The sequence below is a fragment of the Anopheles coluzzii genome, chromosome 2 (assembly GCF_943734685.1).
Source record: "Anopheles coluzzii chromosome 2, AcolN3, whole genome shotgun sequence".
Taxonomy (NCBI): domain Eukaryota; kingdom Metazoa; phylum Arthropoda; class Insecta; order Diptera; family Culicidae; genus Anopheles; species Anopheles coluzzii.
In genome coordinates this window covers 28,177,808-28,203,041 of record NC_064670.1, presented here as the reverse complement: position 1 = coordinate 28,203,041, position 25,234 = coordinate 28,177,808, and the positions used below count along the sequence as shown (strand labels likewise).

Genomic DNA, 25,234 nt, shown 5'->3' with positions numbered 1-25,234 from the left:
ATGCTACTATTAATATGGTTTATTTGACCGTCAAATGAAAGCGCCCGGTCAAGGTGAGTGAAAACGGTAAAATGTTTCCGTTGAACAGCAGAGAAGCTGATTGATAAACAGCTTTGATGAGTTTGATATCGTTCAAGCACTTTCGATTAGAAAGGCGGCGTGGAAAAAGGACGACACGTGGAAGGTTTAACGAGAACGGTTAGGGGGTAGCCCAAAGGCAAGGGAGAGAAGTGGAAATTGTACGCAGCATGACGGTGGCGGCCGGGTAAGCACGTCACCGAGGCGGTTGCGCTTCCGTCATTGCTTGCGCTAACGTCGTTAATAATCTCATTAAGACGGTTCGCCACCGAGGGCAAACGAAACAAACGAGCAAACAAGTCAGTCTATAAGTTTGTGTGTGTGTGTTTATTAGAGAGTAAGAGAGAGAGAGAGAGAGAGAAAGAGAGAAGAAAATAGAGCAACGGTTTTACAACGTATCGTCGTTACATCCTCGGCGACAACCGTGATGAAGGTGAACAGGTATCGGTGAAGGATTCGTTCACGAGCGAACGACGTCAACGATTGCCTTGTGATCGGGCAGCGGTTGTAGTATGAAAACATGTTCAGGGAAATCGTACAGTAGGCAGTAGGCACTAGGTTCTTAAGGAACGGCCTCGTAAATTATCGATGACCCCGTTTTTGTTTTTTTTTTTCGTGGGGAAACCACACCCGCTACAGGCACACTAACGACCGACCCTTGAAGCGAAAGGTGGAAAATCGGCGGTGGCCATTTTAACGACCATTTAATGTCACGGTCGTTTACGTCGGGCGGGGCAGCTTCCAACCCACGTTCCTAAACAGCTGAGTGCTGGTGCTGCGATGTGTTTAGTTTTCCTTCGATAAATATTTTATAAACCTGCGTTTTATCACTTCATCGCATCAGGGGGAAAATGAGAAAGGGCTCGTTGAGACTCGAGCCGGAGCACCGCCAGCAAATCAACCACGCACGCGTAACATAATAAATCCAAATCCGTAGCACACACGGGGCTGTTTGGAGCTGTTGAGGTGGGAGGGAGGGGGGGGGGGGGGGTGCGCTCATCACATAAATCGCCCTGCATCGTGCATCGATTCCAGATGACCGGTTGCCTTCATTTTTGCACGTGCTTGCCCCAACAGGGATGGTTTTGGTCCGTAGTTGTTCGATCCTTTGGTTAAATAGCGTGAAAAAGATAACATACCCGCGAACGTTGTTTTTCCTCGCGTCCCGATCGCGCTGTCGGTTGTTTTGGCATTGGTGTTTTGCTTTCCCTGTAGCTCCGACACCCTCCGAGATGCTTTTTCCTTCAGTTTAACCTAATCGATTTTGCTTACACACACTAGCTGTGATGCAGTGAAACACAACGGTGGTGAGGGGGAGGGACGTAATTATGGTGTTTAAAATATTCAAAAACTATTTTGCTGGAATGCGTACACAACCGCCGTACAAAAATGTTCAAAAGTGGGTATGCACAAACGCTGGTAGCAATTACCGAGGCGAACGATGGAACGAGAAAAGTGCTCGGAACAGTGTGCACGGAGGCACAATTTGTTTCTTTAAAGTCATCGTACATAATTTGATAAAATTGTGCGATAAAAGTGTGATAAAGTGGAAGGTGCACGAAGGCTGTAAGGAATTACACTGAACTATAAAATCAATACTGCTTACGAACGCGCTAAGAGCGCTCCCGTTTACTCATAACTGATCCGTGTATTACGGTGTGCGGTAATGTGGGTAAAAGCCACCCATATTTTAGATTGTCCTTTATCAAATAACATGATATAAGCTGTTACTGCCTCCATCACCACTGCCAGTCAAACAAACTGACATTTAAATCAAATTTAGCACATTCACCCAACCGCACAGCATTCAATTTATCGTTTAATTATCACGGGGGTGCGTTATTTACAATTAAAAGGAAACCGAAATGACGCCCATAAAATCCACTGACCGTAAATCAGCACACCAAGCGAACCTCTGCTGCATTCGACCGCATTTTATTGCACCTGATCGAGCGTAAAGTTATCCCGAACGTCCCAAATATCAGCACAGCCGGCGCCGCGGCCACTTTCTCGGGCGCCGCTGACTCAGCTAGGTCTATTTTCAAATTCGGTCGTTTGCACCCATTGTGCGGAAGGATGCACACACACACACAATGGACAATGGGTCCGCTTAGTCAGTCAGCTGCATGCCTTTTTGCATCATAAACTATTGGCCGGCACCGGTAGCAACGGTTTCGGTCGGGTTTCGTTTTTCGGCTGCCCTCTTTGTGGCTGCCCGCCCGAAATGCGCTCGCCCGTAGCCGGTAATCTTACACTTTCCAACGGAATGCACGTTAATTAAATGATCACTTCAAAACCGCATACAACACCGCCGAATGCGCCGGATGCCAGGAAGGTTGGCGTGTTGGTTGGTGTGCCAAAAAAAAAACGGCAAGCAAAAACCTTAAAAGCAATCGTAAAACATCGTGGCCGCGGTAAACGGTTGACGCCAAAGTGGCAAGCGGGCAAAAAATAGTACCACTGCAGTTGGAGTACTTTGGGCGGGCAAAAAAGGGGTGGTTTGGGAGTGGGGTTTGGTTTAAGGTAGAGTGTTTCTCGAAAGTTTCTCCCATGAGGGGTTTGTAAAGGTGTGCATCGTTTAGTGAGCCTTTTTTGTTTTTGGTCGGTGGCCTTGCAAACTGAACGGAAGTGCCTTGGGACGTTTAAATGGAGGTTTTAATTATTCACTTTAATGAAATGATCGTTTGTGTTCCATTATTTTGTGTACCAATCGCAACCGTTGATAAGCCACATGACATACCGCTGTATGTTTTTGGTCAGATTGCATTTAAAATCGGTAAATACACTCAGCCAACCCTGCCCAACCGTAATGGAGTAGGACACACAAAATCACCACAAAAAATATCCCGTGATAGGCTGCGGACACCACAACATAAATAACGTTGAACCCATCACACACGCACCCTTAATTGTCCCGCTAAAACCAATACACCAATACGTGTGCGTGTCAATAGGTAAGCGACAACACTCTGCGAAACTCGCGCTGTTGCATCGTGTTTTTTCCATCCGTTCCCCTGGGTGTGCTGGAGCACGGGGTGGAAAAACGCTTTGCCAGGGAGCAAGAGCATTACGTGAAAAATTGGATTTATATTTTATTCACTCGTGCGGTGGTGATTCGGCAATCGTTCTCGTTTGGCATTGGGAACGGGCAATAAAACCAAGTGAGTTCGACGGGTTTTTGCTTTGGAAGAACATTACCCTTCCGATAAAACTGGCAGACAGGAAAAAATACACCCCTCCGTAACGACCTTGACCTACCCGTTTTGCTCTTGAAAAAAGGGGTCTAACTATCATCCTCGTTGCGTACGTACGGAGGCTTGGTTTTGTGACAGTAGTTAATTTTGATGTATTTTTATTTGCTTAATGGAGGGCACATTTTTGGTGCCCATGCATTGGTTCGTGAGGGTCGGTCGAGGGAGAGAAAAAATACGCCTGAACGGAAACCCTTGAGCTAGGTTTGCAACTGCCTGCAACAATAGTCCGTCGTCATTGTCTATAATTATCCCCGAAATGCTTTTTCCTCCGCGTGTGTGTGTGTGTATGTCGTTCGCTCGAGCAAATGGAGCACGGTAGCTGACCCCCGCGGCGGCACATTATCGGCCTAACGATGCCGACAGACAGACAGCCAGACGGGGCCCAAGATGACAGTTATAAAGGTGGATCCGATAAAAGGGGAGTTTTCCCTGTTTTTTATTTTTACTTTTTTCGTTGTGATGAGTGCAAGTATTTGTTTGCGACGGGAGGGTTAATTCGCTTACTATAGCTCGCACTCGAGCCCCGAGCATTGGCATCAGTGGTAGCGTTGACTGTGCATTATGAAACAGGCAAAATCGATCGGATCGGAGGGCGGTTCAAACACAGTCCGTGGGAAAACGGGGTATTGTTTTCGTGATTGAGAAAGCAAATGACAGTAATTTGCTCCAGAAGCGTATTGTGGAGTGGAAAATTGATCGTTCGATCGGTAGATAAAATGTGAATGTAAATTAATTTGGAATAAATTGACTGTGGAAGTAATGGTATTTTTTTTCCTACCGGATTCCTCATCGAATTGCCACGAGGTTTAAGACAACAAAACCTTTTACGACCTTTAACGACACTTCCCTGCCGGTGTAATAAAGTGGTAGCAAGCGATCCAGCATAAGCCGAACAATACCTGCGTCCCATTTTGACGCCTAAAGGAGCTTCCGAGCAACGGTTGCAAGAATGATTGTAATGTGATAACAATGCAGCATTAGTGCTAGTACATGGTGGTCGCGCGTGTGTGCGCGTGTGTGCGTTTATGTGTACCTTATGCGGGTGAATTATGTAATGAAATTAAATTCTACCCCATCCAAAGCCCTACCACACCTGCCTGGTCGGCATCACATCCGCGCACCCAAACCGCAAATCCTCCTGGCGCTTGTCTCGTTCGGTTACGTTCCTGTCTGTTACCAACACTTGAAGACGTTGCCTCCCGCCAACCGGGAGTGGGGGTACCTAAGCAAGGTGTAAAATGTTCAACCCACAGCAATGAAAACGAGACACAAGGTGGAAGAAAATTTGGAAAATTTACCACACACACACACACACTCACACGCAGGGGAACGTGCCGGTGGAACCAGTTTCGCGCACGCCTAGCGTCTTCTATGCCTTGAGCAGCAGGGACGGGGTGCGTTGCGATATGCGCGAGGGATAGAAAATGAGCAAGAACAATTTCTTTCCATTGAAAACAGTGTATTGCGAATGGATGTGTAACGACTCGTGTGCTACGTGAGCTAGGCGTAGGCGCAAGCGGTCGGGCTCGTTACGACGATGTTTCGCTGGTGGGCGAAAATCGAGCCATCGAGCGAGCACCCCGGTGAGCAGTCGGAAAAACGGAGAGCAGAAAATTAAATTTAATACCGCGCATGATAGCGCCATGGTAACCGTTCGCGGGAGCGCTGGCAAAATGGGAAGAGAGTTTGGTAGAATTTAATTAATCTTTACATTGCAAGGTAATTCGTTAATTGCTTTGAAGCGGAGGCGACGCTCTAATGAGTGTAAAAGCGGGAAGAATTTTGGGGGCAGATTTAATTGTGCTGCTTTTCTAGGCAATATTTGCAGTTAATCATGTGTTCTTGTGAAGCGCCTGCGCTATTTTTAAACGCACAAAATGTTCAGCTAAATGAGGTCAAATTTCCCTGCTTGTTCTCCGCAATTCCGCAGCGGCTTGATGCATCATGTTCCACAAACACTAAACCTCCATTTTAAGAGAATAATGTAACGCCTTTTGATCGAACATCCCTGAAAACAAGATACCAACCGAAGCTATCGACCACACACACACACAGACACAAACAAGCAATCCAACGGGCTCGTGGCAAACAACTTACGACGCACCCGTTTTGCTACGCCCGTCCGCCCGATGGATGTAGCAAATTGATTTTGAAGAGTCTTTCCGCACCGTACCGTTGCGCCACCGACACTGCGCTGCCACCCACCTTGCCTCCATCCGGGCAACGGCCTAACCTCATTTAATCACTGATTAGTCGGTCGTCGGTCGATGGATCGTTTCCATTGAAGCGCGTCAGAGCGTACGGTTCCTCGGCCGGGACGGCGAGAGGAGCTCATGAGGATGAATTACTACCACGCGTGCTCCCCTACAACTCCTACGTTCCCGAATGTGTTCCCCATGTCCCACCCTCTAAATCCTACCAGCTCCATATTAAAACATGCTGGTGTGTGCGTGAGACCATGGGAGTGTGTGTGTGTGTGTGAAAGAGAGAATAATTCCTGCTGTACGCTTACCGCCCGAAGGGCTTTCCGAAATGGCACACAGGCTTACGGATTACGGATAGGGCTTGGGCTTTGGCAGGAGAGGGAGGGGGAGGGGGGGGGGTGTGGCGTGTGTAGTCGTTAAGAATGGTCGGGCTGGCCTCGATTGGACACGGCACGGTCGGAGACGATCGATATCCTTACCGAATGTAAGAAAGTGGAGGTCGCAACCTCTTCCCACTCCTTTTTATTCCCAGCCCTCGCCTCGAACCGAACCCTGTCAGCCCCGGCACAAACACCCAGGGCTCCAGGGAGGATGTACTCCGTCTTACTTGCGGTGTTTTGCGGGCAAAACGGGCAACATAAGGACTTGTTATGTCGGGTTCGTAGAATATACGACATCACCAATACACCGCTGCCCCTTAGAGCAATTTACGTTGAGCAGCGCATGGGAAAACAAGCGAGAGAGAACAGAGAAAGAGACCGAAATAAAGAGAACATATTCCGATCCAAAGCAACCAAAGTACCAAAGTGGTAGCGTCAACGGTGACCCCCTTAGAGATTCCGCCACAACAACAAAACAGTCCAAAGGGCATCGCCAAAAGTCCCCTGAGGGTCCCGCCGGCACTGCCTTCCCTGGCTAGTATTTTCCAGACTTCCGGAGGCGTAAAATTCATCGTTCACCGGTGACGAAGGAAATGTCGCTGACCTCCGACTGTCCAGGGGGGAAAGCCGGTTGCCCGGTACAGGGGGGGAAAGAAAAATTGCCCCCAGGAAGATGGGGGAAAATGAAGAAAAATGAACATAAACATGTGCGAAAAATGAACATTTGCGGTTCACACCGTTCCGGTGCCATCATCCTGTTCTGTTGTTTTTTGTTTTTAAATCCCCAGGGGAAGAAGCCAGCCGAGAAAGCTGGGTGGCCAAAAGCAGGCGAGGTGGAGTTTTCAAAAAGAACAAGGTGAAAAACTAAATATTTAGATAAAAGTCGATCGGTCGACTATTGCAAGCCCTAAAAATTTTGGATCAAGTACCTAAACAAGGCTCATACACGAATGAATACGATCCGGGAGCAATAAATAGTAAACAGTACATGTAAAACAACGACCGTGCGCTCGCGTGATAACGTATCAGGGCAGCGCACATTCAACAAGTCCATGTTGACATCGCGCCAAAAGGTTAAATTAGGGTGAGAAACTCACAACGGGCTCGTGGTGTGCATGGAACCCCCCATTCACCGAAACAATCCGTATCATTTCACACCCTATTCACACCGGTCGGTCACAATAAACCATTTAGCTGAGGGAACCTGTTCCCTGTTCAATCGAACGAGCCCCAAAGCGTGTGGTGTAGAGGCCGCCGGGCCAGAAATTGGACCGGGAATGAATAAAACATGAGGTTCGTCGCTAAGCTCAAGCTGAATTATAATCCCACACACACACACACACGCACCCCTGCAGGACATCCAATTGATGGGCTGTATAGCAAGGGGAATAGTTAACGAACAATAATCGAAGGGAGATACTCAGAACGGAGCTGTTTATTTTGAGCGCACGTTGTTCGGGATACGATGTGATTGAGCCTTTTTGGCTTTTAATAATTCATTAGCGGCAGTACCTCACGCTAGAGGAGTGAGCCAGACAGAATGTCTGAGTGGTGGTGTTCACATAAATATCATTACGCAGCGAGTTTTGTTCTCTGACTTGCTTGCTGTGATAGCCGTTAACGAACCGTAAAATGTGGCCAAAAAAACAAGAACGTTACCAAAAGAAAGCGAAAAGATATCCACAGCCACACGTGCGCCTGCAGTAAAAGTAGTGCCTGCAAGTAGCGAGACCCTGTTACTGGGGCTACGCGGGGGGTCTGCCCCACTGTACATAATTATGCTTTATTTTTATCAAATTGAATTAGTTCCGCCCGAGCGCCCGGCAACGATGCTAACGATTCGCCTAAATAAGGGGACCGACGTCACTGAGGGGGCATATCCGCAGCAAAGTTAGCTTGCCGTACCCCTGTGGAAACCCCGCGCATTGGCATAAGTGAGGGCTGAGTGCTGAGGACGCCGTTCGGTAATCCCGAACGTTCCCAGTCCGTTTCACCCTGCACGTCGATATTTACAAGCGCGACAATTGCGCCTAGCTGTGTGAGTGGATGATTGTGTTAGTGTGGACACGCTGAACGTCAGGACGGTTTGGAGGATGCACGAGACCTCCGCCACCGACATAACCCACCCATGCTGCCCCGCGCACATCGCTTCGCTCGTAATGAACGGAACGTTCTGCCCCGGGACGCGTTCTTGTTTGGCGGCAAGGAACACCGTACTGGCACACTGCCTGGTGCCTGGCTGCTTTGGTCGGTGTGGTCTGTGTGGTCTGTGTGGTCTGCCGGAAATCGCCGAGGAATGGGCGACCTCGAGAAAAAGACCCTGGCACGGTGGAATTTGTATCGATTTTCCGTTGTTTAGGCCTCCGTATGGTCGAGCCGCTGCGTCGCGGCGGCGGTTGATAAAACATTCAATCTGTGCCACCGCACACAAAACGCAGGTCAGACACAAACACAACCCCCCCCCGTAGTTTGTGCCACTAACCCACTCCCGCTACCACAATCGATACCGCGGGTTGTTGATTTACTGTGCGTGCGTGGGTTAAGCGATCGTCGCGGCTTCGGGAGGGACATCGATTAGTGCGACAGTGGCCCGGCGGGGCGCACTGTTCGCCAAACAGCAAGACAAACAATGGAACAATGTGCGGTGGAAGTGTTTGACGTTTGATGTATACATTTTTTAAAGCCCCGGTACACCCTGCCCCACGCTCACGATCGTGTCGCTGCGGCCGCTCGGATGAATGGAATGTTCAATGAATTTTGCCAAACGCGCCAGCCAGCGACGGTCGACCTACCGAACCCGTCGCTTCCTGTTTTGCTGTACTGCAGGAAGAGTGTGACCGTGGACCGAACTACCTGGCCACCTCACTCTCCCCACTTGCGGGCTATATTTAGTTGTCGAAGTTTGTTATTTTTATCAACACGTTCTTCGACCCACGCGCGAAACGAGCGTCGGCGGACAGTGTGTGTGAAAGCCCCATCCCCCACCGCGGCAGCCAAATATCTTCGAACGTCTTCGAACACACAGACACGTAAACAAAGTGACGACGATGCAGGCACGAAAAGCGATAAGAGTTGTCGCATTCGTCATCGGTTTCACGGCATGTCGGTGCGGCAGGGTTAGCTGCGGGGTGTTATCTCGCTGCAGTATTTTCGGTCGCTTTTCCTGATTTCAAGCCCGGCAACGTCATTGATCATCATCAAGGGCGGTAGAGCGTTGTCTGCAGCAACGCGCAACGTGTCGTAAATCGGTGCGTTACCGTTCGGTTATCTGCGTTTGGCAGTGCAGCTTTATGAAGTGAGGGACAGGAAGTGGTTTGTAAGATATCGCCTTGTCAGCGGCAATATAAATCAAGCAAAAGCACCCTCCCCATTCAGTACAATGCTCCCGCAAACTTTGCCCGCAAAAGGGTGGCCGTCTAAGACGTCTAGAAGGTAGGCGAAAGAGAATGCCAAAATTCATCATAACGCTTCGTACTTACTCAATTTCGTTGTTCTCGAAGATGAGCTCGCCGGACAGGGCCTCGTAGTCCTTGCCCGCCTTGGCCGTACCGTCCTCGGTCCAGAAGGGGACGCGCACGCGGCCGCGGGCCCCACTGTACCGCTGCACCTTCAGCTCGTACGTGCCGATCGACTCGACCAGCTCGTGGTCGCGGCTGGTGAGCGCAAAGATGCCGCTGTGATCGTCGTCCAGTATCATCACGGTCGCGACCTTCGGCGTCGATAGGGAGGCCGGCTCGGACGCGTTGCTCAGCCGGATGTAGAAGTGCTCGTCCTGCTCGAACACGTCGTCGTCGATCACCTGGATCTGGAAGCGCTGCTCGTCGACGCCCGGCGCGAACGTGAGCGTACCCTTCGCCCCGATGTAGTCCGAGCCGGCCTCGGCCGAACCGTCCTCCGTCTCGTAGTCGACCGTGACCGTGGCCGCCAGGTCGCCGCGGCGCACCACCCGCACCTCGAACTCGCCGACCGACTCCATCACCGTGTAGTGGCCCGGCTCGAAGAACACCCGGCAGGCGGCGTCCTCCTCGATCGGCTCGTCGACGTCGACGCGCTGCAGTTCCGCCTTCACCTCGCTCAGGTCGGACTGGGCGCGTTCGGAGATTTTTCTCATAATGTTACCACTACCCATCATCTTGCGCGTCGCCTGGATGCGGTAGAAGGCGCGCGATTTGGGTCCCTTGTTCATCAGCTGCTCCTGCGCCATGATCTCGAGCTGCTCCAGATCGTGCTGGGGGTACTTTTTGCGCAGATCCTTCAGCGCGGAGATGTACTCGCGCCGGCTCTCCTCGAAATCGCGCACCTCCTCCGTGATGCCGCCGTTCTCATCGATAGTATTCAGTTTCTCGTCCCGATTATTCATCTCCATTGCCGACTCGGCCTCGACCTGCACGATCACGCCCCGCCGGTTCATCCGGTACTGCTTGCTGATGTACTTGTACACCAGCAGGCGCCGGTCGGCCACGTACGCCGTGATGACGGTGGCGGGGAAGAACAGGAAGGTGAGGAAGCCCTCCCACATGTCGACCCGGCCGGGCGTGATCTGGGCGAGGATCAGGTACAGCCAGATGTACGCGAACACCGACCAGGTGGCGGTGACGAAAAACACGCGCAGATGCTTGATCTTGCGCACCTCCCCATCCGGTATAACCAGGACGCAAATTGCCATGATAACGAAGAGATTGTAGGCGGCCGAGCCGACGATCGTGCCCGGGCCGAGATCGCCGGCGTTAAAGTTTTTCGCGACGATTTCGATGATCGACAACAGAATCTCCGGCGCGCTGGACCCGAGCGCCATCAGCGTTAGGTTGGCAACCGTTTCGTTCCAGACGCGGACGACGACGATTTGCTCCTCGCCGCCCGCCTTCCGCACGCGCACCTCCTTCTCCTTCGAGGTTATAACTTCAATAGCCGCCATAAAACGATCGCTCACGATCGACACACCGATGAATAGGTACAGCAGTGAGAAGAAGTACACGAGACCGCGCGCGATTCGGTCGCCGGTGGTCAGATTGTCCTCCGGCTGCCAGACCGACAGTAACAGCCCATCTTGACACTTGGTATCCGAGTGGTGTCCAGCGGTCTGTATCGATCTATTGGCTGGTGAGGTCGCACCGTTAGTTACGGAAGCTGTTGTCATTGATAACGCGACTGATAGGAGTACGAACGTGCCCATCGCCAGCTTCGGTCGGAAATTCGTTGTCGACGCCATGGTGCGTGGGGGGTGGGTTTTTGTTTGGTTTTGTTTTGTGATGATGGTGGATGCGAAATTTGCGTTCTTTTGCCGGTGGATATGGTGTGCGTCTGTGTGTTTTACAAAACAAAGTTTACTACAAGCTGGGGGTTTGTGTACTGTTTTCAAATTCAAATTTGTTAACTTGGCCGGCTGCCTGGGCGGGGGCAGTGTTAGTGGTCCAGATTCGGTTTCACTACTTATTACAGCGTCCGATAAGGTGTGTCGCTAATGCAAATATGATCGAATCGAAGTTGCGTGCGTCCAATATTGATTTGTGTTGTAATTTGTTTTGCTTTTTGCTTTTTTTTGGATATATTTTGCCGTTGGTGTGCCTTAGACAGATGGGTGCAACTATGTTAGCGTGGCGAATTTGGCGTAGCTACTGGTTACTGGTCGCGCGGTGATCGTTGAAGATGTGGAGGGCGTGGATGGATGGGAACGAACACTTTACACACGGCGATCTTTGACGTGCGGGTGGAAGGGGCGGAAGAGATGTTTGGGAAACAGACCAGACGCATATGCAGTGGTGCCGTCCCGTTCGGTGTTAGATGGTTTTGATGGGATTGGGGAGGCAAACGTAGCCTGCACAAACGTGGTTCGCGTGGCACTGTGTCTAGCGAACGGGCGCTACTCTACACAGAACGTTTGGCACGTTGGATCGTTAGTGTTTTTCGTATCGCAGTGGCTGAGAATGGGGCTTTGCTGATGATTCTAACTGCTTCTACTATCGACAAGCACAACACACACACACACAATGGTGCTACGGATGTACAGAACTACGGGTGAAACGTGCGTTCGGCGCTCCTTCGCGATGCTCGCTCGATGCGGAGGGGCAGTGTGTGGTGTTAGGCTGCAGCTACAACCGGAAGCTCTCGTCACTAGGCGGATGGGTTAGGAGGGCGGTTGCTCCTACGGACGCTCGCTTTGCAGCCGGAGTGGCAGGAGCGGATGAGCTAGCTGTCGTACACCCAGCAAAAAAAAAAAATATATTGCCGATCGGATCTATCGGTTGGCGGCAAGCATCGAAGCTCGAGAACGCAAGGGACCTGGCGTAGCCAAAAAACCAAAAACCAAAATCCAAAGTTACTACTCAAATCTACTGCTCTATGCGCTTCTACCGGCAAAGTACTACGCTAATGTCCGCACGTGCGGATAGCAGCACATAAAATTACAGCAGCACAAGGTGTAGGTGGAGGTTCTTATGAGTGCCAAAGCTAGGTACCGGTGCTGGTTCTCAGGTGGTTGTGAAAAAATCTCCACAGTCCGTAATTGCACCAGGAAGGCGGACTGCAGCGGTGTGCTGCGGGGCGCGACACCTGCCGACACCCAAATCGAGAAGACCGGAACCGCCTGACCGGTTTGGGCTTACACGTTCCTGTAGAGAGCCGGGCCTGCTGCCTGTACACGGTGAGTGGAGAGACGCGATACGCCGCGCACAAACGAACCGAACCGAAACGCACCGAAGCTGCGAACACACGCACGAACACGATCACGATCACCACGGGGATTGGCGGTTCCACTGCCGGCGGCGGCTTAACGGGACAACCCGCATGGACACTTGCGTCCCGTGCACACTCCTCGTCGGCGAAAGCACGTGCACGTGTTGGTTAGATTGCGCTTTGCTGCCGCTTGCTCGGAAGTTTGACTTTCGGGGCTGCTTATGCTTTGCTTTTTGGTGCGGTTTGCTCACTCGGACACAATTTATAATCACACACACACACACAAACACACACGCACTCACACACGGACACAGATCACGTTTCGTACGCGCAGGGTGCGTACTGTTTCGTTTGGAGCGCTGCTGCTAACTGCTGCTAGCGTCGAATCCGTTCCACCACTGGGCGCACCGTGGCCGGCTTAATTCCATATCTCGCACACAGCGCTGATAGCGCCGGAGTAAAGGGGTTGATCACACTCACGAACCAGAGTGAAACAAACTCACTCACGCACACAAACACACACACACACAAATGCGCCGGTCCGGTATGGACGCACGCACGCCGCACGCACTTGTTTTCGTTTTGACCGCGGGGGGTTTTTTTTCTACCGGTCAGCGGGCACTGTGCGGCACTGGAGATTTCCCCGATCGGGTGTTACGGTGCACTTTGGCTAGCGCCCGACGCAGGGCAGCTCGATAGGAGGCGGAAGTGTAGCGCGCACATAGAGAGCCTTGGCGTTGGCTTTGCTGGACACTTGCCTAATGGAGAATGAGAATGGAAATTAGCTTACAAAACAGGAGTTGATGAAATAATTGCAAGATTGTTTAACAATCTATCACGCACAGACACACAGGGAAACACATTGCGCACTTGGGAGGAACAGTCACACCGTCACATGTATCGTCTAACGTCTTGCCGGGCCGTCACAAACTCTCACATGCTCGTTTCGTTCCACTCACACGCACTCTCCCTGTCTTCATATCGGGAGGGGGGACCATTCTTCGCCTTTTCACACACACAAAAGAACACTCTTTCCAACCCGCAAATTCCTGCGAGCATTTTCTTCACTTCACACACAACCACCAGTACAGCAAGAACCGTTTTAAATGGCAATTCGCTTCGGTAATGTTAAGCTTTTAAAAAGACGCCACCCCGACCACCCGCCGCCCTACGGTCGTGCGTCTTTTGCGAAACGGGTAGGTAAAGATCAAACGGTTTCCTGGGGGTGCCAGCCAGCGCCAGCGGTAAGCAGCTCCAACAAAAAGGACGATCTTTCACTCCCCACTCGCCTCCCAAGATGAAACACAAAGCACAGACACGCCGGATTGAACGCTGCTCTAATGCCGGACACACTATTATTAGACCGGGGGGGGGGGGTTTCGGGTACGGTGCGCTTCACTTATTTACATTCTCCTTTCACACACACACACACAGCAACGCGCACGCACGCGAGCGGTTTACACACATTTCGCAAGGGACACAAGTGTAGATGCGGACCATTTTCCCATCCCGATGTCCACCTGTTTTCGGTGCTCGCAAAACCCAAATCTCCTCCCGCCGTTGCTTGAATTTCTTTCGACACAGATACAGAACGGCGCGGCGGAGATTGAGGCGGGGGGAGGGGGAGAGATTTCAGCTCGAGGGTTTGGTGACTTGGTGAAACACATACAGAGGGGCACGCGTAAGCGAGAGAGAGCAAGAGCGAGAGGGCAGCATAGATGTTCGGTTGGACAGGTGGTGCTCAGCTCAGGACCCCGGCCCCAGACTCGCACCAGACGCCAGAGGAGCCAAGGGAGCGAAAGTAAAAATAAAAGGAAAGGACTTCTTGCGCTCACTGAGCCACTTTCCGTGTGATCGGGTCACTGTTTCACAACACCATTTGAATGCTTTAACTTCGTCTTGCCCTCTGCAAGATCCCACTCGCTGGTGTAAGGATAGGCAACGGAAGGCATCCCAGCCCCAGCCCTGGGATCAAACCGTCAACCGTATCCGCCGCAGAACAAATGCTCTACGCACACTTCACACGACGTACAGGCTCGTTTCTAGTTCCTCACTATCGACACCAAGCGGGACAGAAGGTCAAAACTGGTAACTCCTTTTTGCAGCCTCGAGCCCGCGAACATGTTTCCCTTTCTCTGCAGAGGGTACAAATGCGCGGAAAAGGAACACACACACACACACACACACACACACCAGGCGACACCATACACGGCGACGGACGACGACACTTCCTCACTCGACAGCACCTTGGGGTCGACTAAAAATAAAGTCTAAAAGAAGCTGCAGCGGAAGTTGTCTGTGTCGCGCGCGCGCTGGCCGCGCATGCCCCGAGCGCTCTCGTCGCCGGCTCGAGCCGGATTCTCTTCGGACCGGCCATCGGCGACCGGCAATGCACGGGAGAGAGCGATGTTAATAATAACCAGCGCCACCCGGCCAGCCAAGCCAAGCCAACCCCATCGCAATGGCGTCCTCCCGGGGCTTCGTTTCAAGGGGGCGAGCCAGTGTGGCCAGTCAAAACCAGCTGGTCGTGATCATCACTACAGACTCTCTCAGTATCTATCTGAGCCTCTCTCTTTCTCTCTCTCTCTCTCTCTCTCTCTTTCTCTCTCTCTTTCTCACTCTCTCTCTGACTCGTGTTCGATCTCACGATCAGCTCGATCCGCGTGTTCCCATGGTCGTTGTAGACGCACACGCAGCACCGATCGATCCCTGCGTCTGCAAAGGGGGAGAATAGAAGAAACATCCTCTCGCCTGTCTGTCTGGCAGGCAGGGTTGAAGATGCTTCACTGGGGGGCGGGGAGTAGAGTGCCAGAGCAGTGAGTCTGTGCGAAGGGATGCACAGATGTAAAACAAACCAGCGCCCGCACCGTCCGCCCTAGCCACGGTCGACCGATCGATAAATGTCAGCCTGTGGCAAGATTTTTCGAATCGGAAATTTATAGACATTCCTTCCGACGCACCAGGCCCCGCGTATGCCGAAACGAGTGTACCCCTCGCGGTGTATATCAGGTGTAGCTCGACCACGCGGTGTGCACGGGTGAGCCCCTTGAGCGGTTTTGTAAAGTTCAACTCCACTCCGCCCGTCCGCCCGTTCGCAAGGATAATGTTTTGCCGCCTCAAACCGCGATGCGATGATGATTTATTGGCGGTGGCTACCAAAATAACGAAATATCAATATCGGGATGGTAGAAAATCACACCGCTCGCCGCTCGTCAACGGTCCTCCAGGTCCTCCCTCAACCGATTCAAGGTAACTTCGGGTAATTATATGCATGTGGTCGGTTGCTTTTTTTGCGGACCGCATTTTAATTATCACAGGTTGTTATTTAAGCTTGTTTCGCTTTTTTTTGTGTCGCTTACTTTCCAGGTATGTACAATTTCATTGCTTTTACAGATTTTTGTTGACGTTTCCCGTTGCAAGGCAATGTTTCTGTTTTTTTTGTCACTAATTTTAGATGAACGTGATCTTTAGCGGGATCTAAATGGAGTCACATTTCACTCTGCCCAAATGTGTGTCGGTCACCGCGAAGGGCACACGATGGCCAATTAAGGGTGAGCGTTGTAGTTAAAATTAGAAGAGAAAGTTAAATATAGACTTCAAATTGGTGCCTGTTTTTCGCGGTATCATCGATAACAGCTCTTATTGAGTCGGGCAGTTGTATGGCACTGATAAGCATTGGCGAAGGTATTCGAAGAATCGCAATGCACACATTTTCCAATAAGAGCTGTAAATAATCGAAATGGAATCCCTTGAAGCTATTTACCAGCCACTGCTACACTGCTCGTCAACGATGATCAAGTCTCGGTATAAGCTTCTCCCCCCCCCCCCCCCCCCAAAAAAAAGACGAACCAAATAAAGAATTTTGTTTAATTTTATCCGACCTCCCCGCCGGACACCATCAGTTCCGATGAACTGGCTACTGGAAACAAGGCTATTCGCCAAAGTTGTACCATTTTCTCAAGAGATATTTGTCCTCCTCGGGGAAAGTGTGTTTCGCGTCATCTACACGCGAACTTGAAGTGCGTTTGGTTAATAGAGTGAGAGAGATAGAAAGAAAGAAAGTGTGATACAAATAGCACAGGCAAAAGACACAGTGAGAGAGAGAGAGTGCGAGTAGAGTGTGCGCGCTCGTACAAACAATTCCAAACAACGGCGTGTTGTGGAGTGGCCTATTTCACTGCTTGGGGCCACTTCAAAATCGTCAAGAGGATTTCGATGGCTTCGCCGAAACAAAGGGCATTTCTTCCAATACTCCCTCCTCCTACTGCCCGCCTGGTACCACTAAAAGCCGAAAGCCAAACTTTTCGCATTAATGCACACTTCCAGCGGCAAAAGGACGCAAGAAAGACACAAAAAAACGCGAACTTAAGGTAAAGAAACATCCTTCTACCTAAGGCCTGTTGTTATTGTTCCACGAAAACCAATAAAATCGGCCCAATGCAAAAAGGTTCGCCGCCAGCGGAGCAACAACTGCAATGCATCGATTTTCGCCAATGGTTAGCTCTTTTATCTCTTGCTTTCATCTCGCTCTCTCTCTCGGGCAGGGCATCAGCGTCGCTAATGTGTAGCGCGTTCTTGTTTCCCATCCGTTCTCACCGATAGCCGCCAGCTGGTCGAACCCACGATCGAACTCCCATACTCCACCGATCCTGCGAACCGTAATTCAATTAACACTAATCAATCAACGATCGACGGTTGGTACGAGGGACGCCACTGCACTGGCGTTCGTCTCGCCATTCTCACGTGTTTGTGCTGGAACGCTGGGGCTGAAGCATGCTGAATGAGGAGAAGCGAGTTTTTTTTCCTCTTCTATGCCGTGTGGGAGATAATTGGACGTGGTCAGACGTGAACCAATTGAACTTCGGACGGTAAGTTTTATCATTAATAAAAAAAACAAACAGAAAACATCTGCTGCTGATGCGGCTCAACGTCGAGATGAAAGGGATGGGAGGAGATTCTGTCTTAGAAACAGAGAAGGCAGTGGGATAGAAGATGGTCTAGAACACAACGAACACATGGCTCCGGCCAAGTGATAACCACAGCGACAAACCCAGGACGCATTTGTAGCGCTGACGATTTTTAACGAGCCCTCAGGCACGCCGAAACGCCATACGCACGATAAACACCGCAAAGCCGCAAACCCGGCACTGACCGCACGTTTACACGCTGGGTGGCGTTGCGTGGTAAAGACGACCACTAAAACGTGGACCACTGAACGGACAGGATTTACAGCGTGTGCAACGCGCTGATGATGATGAAAGCGCTACAAAAGCACAGCAAATCCTACGCAAAGGCACACATTAAGATAAGATTTGGCTGCTGTTGCTGTCTACAGAGTGCATGGTTTCTACTATCCGTATCCGTATCCTATCTGTATCGTTTTAGACGTGTGAAATGATTAGCGGATGATAAAACTAGTGGACGCAGCCATCGCGCACACTGCCCACGTTGCGTTTGGTTGTGTTTTGCAAACACGTGGCGCACGCGCACACCAAAAACCCCCTTCGGACATCAGCAGAACCGCATGGACGCATGGTGCTGGTAGCAGTTTTTTGAAAAATGTCTATTTTTACCATTTACACCGAAGGCAGACGGAAGGTTGGCTACGCCGTGCGATCGTTTCGCTTATTTCGGGACTCGATGGGTTTGCTTCTCTTTTTTTGTTTGCGGTAAGGAAAGTCCCAGCCTCAGCGGGAACCCTTGCGTTGACCATGCCCGTGTGTGTGTGCTGGGGCTCACGCCGGACACTGCCGGGGCCCAGGGATCGCACGTCGCTGAGTGTGCAATATTTTCCGACCTCATCAGAACGCGCAGCGTCGTCATCGTCATCATCGCCGTCGTCTGAAGCGTGAGGAATTTAGAAACTCGTAAAACACACCCTTCCCCCCGCTCTCCCCGCTAGACCGAGCGTTTGGAGTAGATCACGTTAAAACAAATGAGCTCCCGCGATGAGCGGAGGCGTGTGTGTGTGTGTGGGTAAACCTTTCATCAGTAGCCCGTACGAGATGATTAAATAGTGCAGCTTACCTAGTTGGCGGTTAATTGTTTGCGCTAGTACTGAGCCGTCCTGACGTGAAGGCGTGAACTAGGAGTTGGGGGTAAAAGAGTTATATATCCCACCGACAGCTAGAATGAATGGTGCACTCTTGTTGTGACGCTGGTTCGAATCCGCATCGTGCCCGAAAGATATGCCAAGGGCACCCCACTCACAAAACTAGGGGGAAAGGTGGAGAAAACGACAAACGGCCTGGACGGAGCAGCTCCAGTACGCTCAATGATATGTGTACGCTGTCTCTCTGTCTCGTGGACAGAGCGCTAGGGTAGGATTAGCAGGGGATCGGTTTTTGTCATAAGATAAGCACGCCGCGAACAATCGTACACTGCTGCATAGAAGGTGCGCGGGACAGCAAACGGTATGCGAACCGTTTATCGGTTTTGCTTCAGTGCTTATGCGCCAAAAAAAATTATGATCGATAAGCTCTGTGACGCCCCTGGAGTGTGATTGATTGCCAGGGGACAGGGTAGCAGGTGGCAGGCGTGTAAGGCTTATGTCATAATTGTAGCGTATCGTTTTTGGGTGTGGAATAGGTTACTTATGACCTTCTGTTAATCAGGGCGGAGAGGGGGGAGGGGGGGGGGAGGGTAGCGGAACCAAAAAGCACGTGTTTGTAACATTGTATGTAGGCGGCAACCTCGGTTACAGTTACAGCAACGGCAATGACCTTACAGGGGGTTTTTACTTTATCTCAATTTTGGTGACACCCCAGAATGACATTTTCCTATCGAATGACTTAATGCAATGGCAAAAGAGTCATAACTTTAGTAGGGAAAAGCGTCTCTATTGTAACACACATTAACCTTTGAAAACAGCGCCTGAAGTTAGGCAATAAGATACATTAATGGGTTAAAATAGTGTTATTGCTTTTTTACATTGGAAGATAACACTTGTCACAGAATGACAGGCATTTAACGAAGAAAACTAGCCAGAGCTTCTTTTTCTCTCGTGAAGATGATACCCATCTGTTTGTTGCGTTTATTCATAAGGCAGCAAGATTTTTTTAACAGCGCCTAAAGCTATGCAATTACATACTTTAGTCGCTTAAATAGTAGTTGGGAGGCAGCTTCAGACAGCTTATTGCAAGAATAACGCTGACAGCGCAAAGTTAGCACGAACAAACGGCCTAGCATAAAGAACCTGAGTGCTACGCGGGATTGCATGGCCACACCCCCACTGGATACGGTAGCCAAGGAGTAAAAATATTACATCTGCAACCTGCTCACCCGACACCACGTCACTACGCACTGCACAGTAACGGGAAACAGTAACAATAATACCACAGTTAATCCCGCTTCTATTAAGTTTCCCTCCCCAAAAGTACTGAACCGAAACGATCGACTGTCAGGGCGTAGGGCTTTCCCGAAACCACAATCAGTAGCCGTGTCGTGTGACCTTGCGGTAAGCGTCCGTTGACACACGCGAGCCCAAAGGAAGAACGATACATGCACGCCAACGGACGAGGCATCCGAAGGCGTCGGGCGAAGCCGGTAAAGATCAAAATAAATCCGACGCACTATCATCGCAGGATTTAGGGGAGATTGCCATTGCCCCAAATGGGAAAGCGAAAAGCGAAACACACAAACCATATGATAGGGGAATTAATGGGCATTGAAACGCTTAAAGCAACGACATTGTCTTGCGCAGCCCAGTGTCTCGCTCCACTTGGCACTGGCCCTGGAACAACAGTCACTGACACAAGCGGTACAAATCGAGGCTTACTGCAAAAGTACACACCACCACCACCATCACGCAGGCAAGGGAATCCTTCATCTGCCAAGTGGACCCATCCCACCCACAGCCTCCCAGCACCTCAACCACCCAACGCTGCCACACGGGTTGGCGGGTGTCGCGAGAATAAAATTAAACTATTTAATTAACTGCTCTAGGGGGCGGTGCGGGCAAACGCTTCCGAGTCGACTGGCATTTCAATTGTTCCCTCACTCGTTTGCTCGCTTCTTTCACAATTTTATGAGGCAAACAGTCCCCATTTAGCAATCGTGTTCTGCCGCAGAGAGCGTTTTCTTTTCTTTTCTTTTCCCTTCCTTTGTTGGTTGTTGAGCTTCGCTCGTGTGCTGTTTGCAACATTATTTTTGTGCACCTTCTTCACCGTTTGCTTTCTACTGGCAGGGGGTGGGGGTTCGCACCGTCAGCCAACCCAAAGCATACGTGCCAACACATCTCCGTATCCGTATGTACCTTTTATCACACGATACTACAAAAAAAACAAAAAGAGAAGGGACAAAGCACGACCCAAGCACAAACGATTCTTCGACCAACCGTACGGGTTCTACACCGCTCAGCGATCCGGTTCCGCACCGTGTGGGGATTTTACAGCTTTGCCAGAGTAAATCTGATTAAAAGCGGTCGTAGCCGCTTCGTACAGCTACTGGGCTGGGAACTTTTGTTACAACGATACACCAGTCGGGGTGGGGAAAGTAATCCCAGTGCAGTAGTGATGGTGCGTGCGCTGTGGAATTTACCACCACGCGAAATCCCGCGAAAGGACATTAAATTGCTAAAGCGCACAAGATCAGCGGATGGAATCAAACCCCGAGCCCCAACGGAGACAGATCGTGCCGCGGAATGATTAACTCCACTTTTGTGACGGAGCAGACGGAAACGGTGAGTCATTGCTGGTGCATTGCAAACTTGCGTTGCCCTTTGCGAGATGTGGATGGCATCGGCACTGTAAGCTTCGCGGATAAAAGTGCACTGATAATGAAGCTGGGATGGTTGATGAGGGGATGGGGGGTTTGAAGGGCAAACAACTGGGTGGACATTTAATCTCCGCAGACGTAAACACGTCGCAGATTACTCACAGCCTCACAGCAGTATTTCCATCTGCTATGGCTTTAAGCCAAGGCGACTCTTTGAACCGACTTTGACTGTCTTGAATTTAAATTAGTTTAAATTACAGCTTCGTTTTAACTAAACATAATTTGATAGGCTCTGTGAAATGTAATATTGAAATGTTTTCAATAAAATACATGCCAGCAAAAATACACCTACACTCAGACGACGCTTGTGTAACGCGATCCCATGCTGAACAAGCAATAAACACGACATCATCCTCATCCCTTACACTTTCACATTTTGAATTCGGCCGCACTTCGTAACAGCACACGGTGTGCCAATTTTATTGGGATCACCACACACACACACACAAACACACCCAGAGCACCGTTTCCCATTAGCAAGGTGACGATCTCATAATCGGCCCGCAATAAATCTTCCTGCTTTGGCCACAATCTGTCGTCGCACCGATGTTTGGTGTGATAAAGTTTTTGAGCTTGTTCAGGAACATTGTAACATCAAACTTCCCTGTTGCTATTGTTTATTTGCTTACAGCGGTAGGGAAATAGCAACAGCCGTTGTTTTCGATACAAACTGAAGATCTCTGCCGAAAGAGATGCATGTCGACTCTTCGTTTCGGCAGCAATAAACGCAACAAACAATCATTTACCCGATTAGCTACACGTTCCATGCGTTGCATCCCTACATCTCGTTGATAAAGATACTCATGGTAACTAAAGAGCTCAGTGTGTGTGCACTACTAAATATCCAACCGCATCGCTTTGGGTTAAGATCACAATCGTCAATCGTCACGTTTTTCGCCGTGCCAGCGTTCCGGCTGTGCTGACGATCCTAGGGCGGATTTTATTGGACAAATATTGACCCGGGCCTCGGGATGGTTGGTGTTGGTGTTTGCTGCTGTCTAGCGGACTAGCGATTAATGCATTCCGCGAGCGAAACTGTCCAACGGTCCCGGCCAGCAAGGGAGTATATAATTACATCGTCTCAATTCGCGCCAGACGCGCGTCGAAACGAGTGGCTTAACTCGACACCAAAGCAAGCTAACTAGCTGCTGCAAGTGGAATTAAACGGTACACACTAGTACAATGTGTTACGGACTGCTCACCTATCGGTCGCCAGTGGTCGGCAACTTCTGCGTGGAGTTATGTGCTCATAGGGAGTGGCTAATTTAAGCTACACTAAATTTTATATATTTCAGAGCTTTTTATTTCCAACGGACTTAAGACATCGTCAAAACAGTTGTTGCAAATTAAAACAAAAATGTGTTTCAAATTCAACGTAATCTAGTGAAAGAATGATCTTTCCAATGAAACTGAATCAGCACAAAACCATGAAGCATAATAATTTGTCATTTAAGCAGTCGAGAACTCACTGCCAATGGGTTGGCCAATCTCTGGCCCTGGCATTGATGGTGCCCGGGCCCGACCATCCGTAACCGTGGTGGCCGTGCACCATCGCCACCGACCTGCGTCAGAGAGTGCCGCCGGATCGCGCGGCACCGAAGCCGGGCATGGTGAAGGCGTTTCGAGCCGACGAGCGGCAATTAATTTAAATCTACAAGAAAAGTGACGATTTACTTGTTGCCGGCTGATGAGGGGAAGGGCAGCAAAAATAAAACAAACACGTACGCACACTCGCGGAACGGGTTGACCGCGCACATAACCGCGTCTCGAGCACGGCGAAAGCAAACGACCCGCTCCGGGAAGAGGGCAGATAAAAATACACAATAATGGGTTCGGATGTGTTGCGCCGGTGTACGATGGTGCGCACCGAGTGACACAAGATCTCCCACAAAATGTGGCCGGCTCGCACGGAGGCGGCCACAATCTTGCTCCTGACGCTCGACGGCACGCTTGGCACAGCTGGTGTGTACGGACAGCGTGAGCGAATTTTGTAATTTTATCAACCATTTACGGGGGGCGGTGCGGGTAAAAGGAAGTCTCGGTCACAGGTGTCCTTGCGATATTGCTGACAACAACAACAGCAACAACATGCACGATACAGCCTCCACCCGAAAGGGGATGTACGTCAAGTAGCGACGGGAAAGGATAGCGTTACAGGGGTGCCAGAGCTCATCAATACGCTCTGGCGGCAACCGACGGCGATACATGTGGTGATCCTCGTAGGTAAATGAGCACCAAATGTCAACCGTACGTCAACGGGCGATGTTGGAGCGTTGTGTACATATATGAGTGTGTGTATGAGACAGAGAGACACAGAGAGAGATAAAGCGTATATTAGAATGTGTCCGTGAACATCAAAACCAACCACGATTTTCCCGATACGCTGTCATTTTGATAATGTGTATGCATACATCACAGTGTGAGCATGGTGCAAAGGGCGGCAGGGGAGGACAGGCACCAATTTAAACACACATGCTATGGATACATAATTATCCACCAAACGGATCAGTGTGTCACGCTACCTTTGATTTGTTTGCTACATTACTGCGTCTGGCCTCTGTGCTGCCTTATCCACGACTGCGCTGCTCGCGTGATAATTACACAACAAAGACGCGCTCAAGCGCGTTTCAGTGATTTGTTTTAGATTTCACTTTGTCACGAAAACAAAATGCTCTCTCCTGCGCGCTGTGTGCTAGTATTTTTGGCAGCACTAATATTCTACCACCCTTTGCTGGTGGGAACGGTGTGCTGTGGATGGGTCGGAGAACCGTTTCCCCGGGGGCGGGGTGGTTTTAATTGCTAAATTAAACTTGCGACTTTTTCGTAATGCTTGCCTGTTCATCATGCGCTGAGCGGTGTGTGTGTGTGAGAGAGACAGAGAGAAATGGCTGTATTTGTTTGAGAAAATTGCAAACACAATTGCTCAAATACTGACGGGCTTTCTTTTCTAGTGACATTAGTAAATAATGAAGAATAGTAGGAAATACTATTTGGATCGCTTAAGCTGCACACAATCAAATCAACGAGTCAGCTTGATCGGCTCAATTATGATCACAATTTACTTTTAGCTACCCATTTACTCTTACTAGTGGCTCTCAAATGTGGGCTCTGTGTCAAAAGTGGTGCTTCGCGACCACCGGTACTAGTGCCGCAAATGTAGAATGAAATAATTATCACAACATGATTAGCTCGTTAGCCACCAACCGGACCCGTACTTCGCAAGGGTTTCAAACCCCCAAATCACGACCATAAATACCAACTTGATGCTGAGCAAGCGGATGGGGATTGCGTGGGGGTACGCTGCGCCTTGACGAGAGCACATTAATCTATCCCATTTCATCTTCAACTCCCATCCACGCAGACACCTTGTAGCGGCGAGAGCAGCGAGTGCCATCCATTGGTTGGTGAAACTAAATTTATCTTCACTACATTACTTTCACATACACACACACACTCACATAGACACTGATGACATCAAAGCCAGTTTGGCTTAAAAATGTCCGGTCCCACTCATGGTGCTGCGCTATTATGCTGCTCTATGCTGAGCGTCTTGCTCATCGCTCACCTTTCCTTCCTTCCTTCCCGAAGGTTGTCCTTTTCGGTGCGCTGAATGTGATGGTGGTGGCATTTGACAAATATTTCCGAATCACTCTCCCCTTCTTCCCCCGAACACCTTCAATCTTCAAGCACCATGCAAAAAATAAAAAAAAAAAAACATCGGGCATAAATTATGCAGCCAGACCAACGTTCGTCATCAAGGTTAACGTTTTATGGCAGATTATTGCTTGTATCCCTCTCCCAGTGGAAACATTCTTTAGTAATTGGTTGTAAAATACAGGGAATAACCAATTGTCATTTGATGTGTTATAAA

At 50.1% G+C, this 25,234-nt stretch overlaps 1 protein-coding gene and 1 long non-coding RNA gene across 9 annotated transcripts in view; one reads left to right on the top strand and one right to left on the bottom strand.

Moving 5' to 3' along the window:
- The window catches only part of LOC125906713 (uncharacterized), an 85,628-nt gene that overhangs the window by 38,420 nt on the left and 21,974 nt on the right, over positions 1-25,234 (top strand). The window lies entirely within an intron of this gene.
- The window catches only part of LOC120950322 (sodium/calcium exchanger 3), a 116,067-nt gene that overhangs the window by 81,184 nt on the left and 9,649 nt on the right, over positions 1-25,234 (bottom strand). For 2 of the 8 annotated variants that reach the window (XM_040368275.2, XM_040368281.2), the window contains exons 1-2: positions 14,782-14,889; positions 9,396-13,346 (exon numbers count right to left, since the gene is read on the bottom strand). In XM_040368275.2, the coding sequence (XP_040224209.2) occupies positions 9,396-11,125 (1,730 nt within the window). In that variant the 5' untranslated portion in view covers positions 11,126-13,346; positions 14,782-14,889. Of the gene's footprint in view, positions 1-9,395; positions 13,374-14,767; positions 14,890-25,234 lie in introns of those variants that run through there. The other 6 variants (XM_040368277.2, XM_040368276.2, XM_040368280.2 and 3 more) reach the window with 5 other exon arrangements.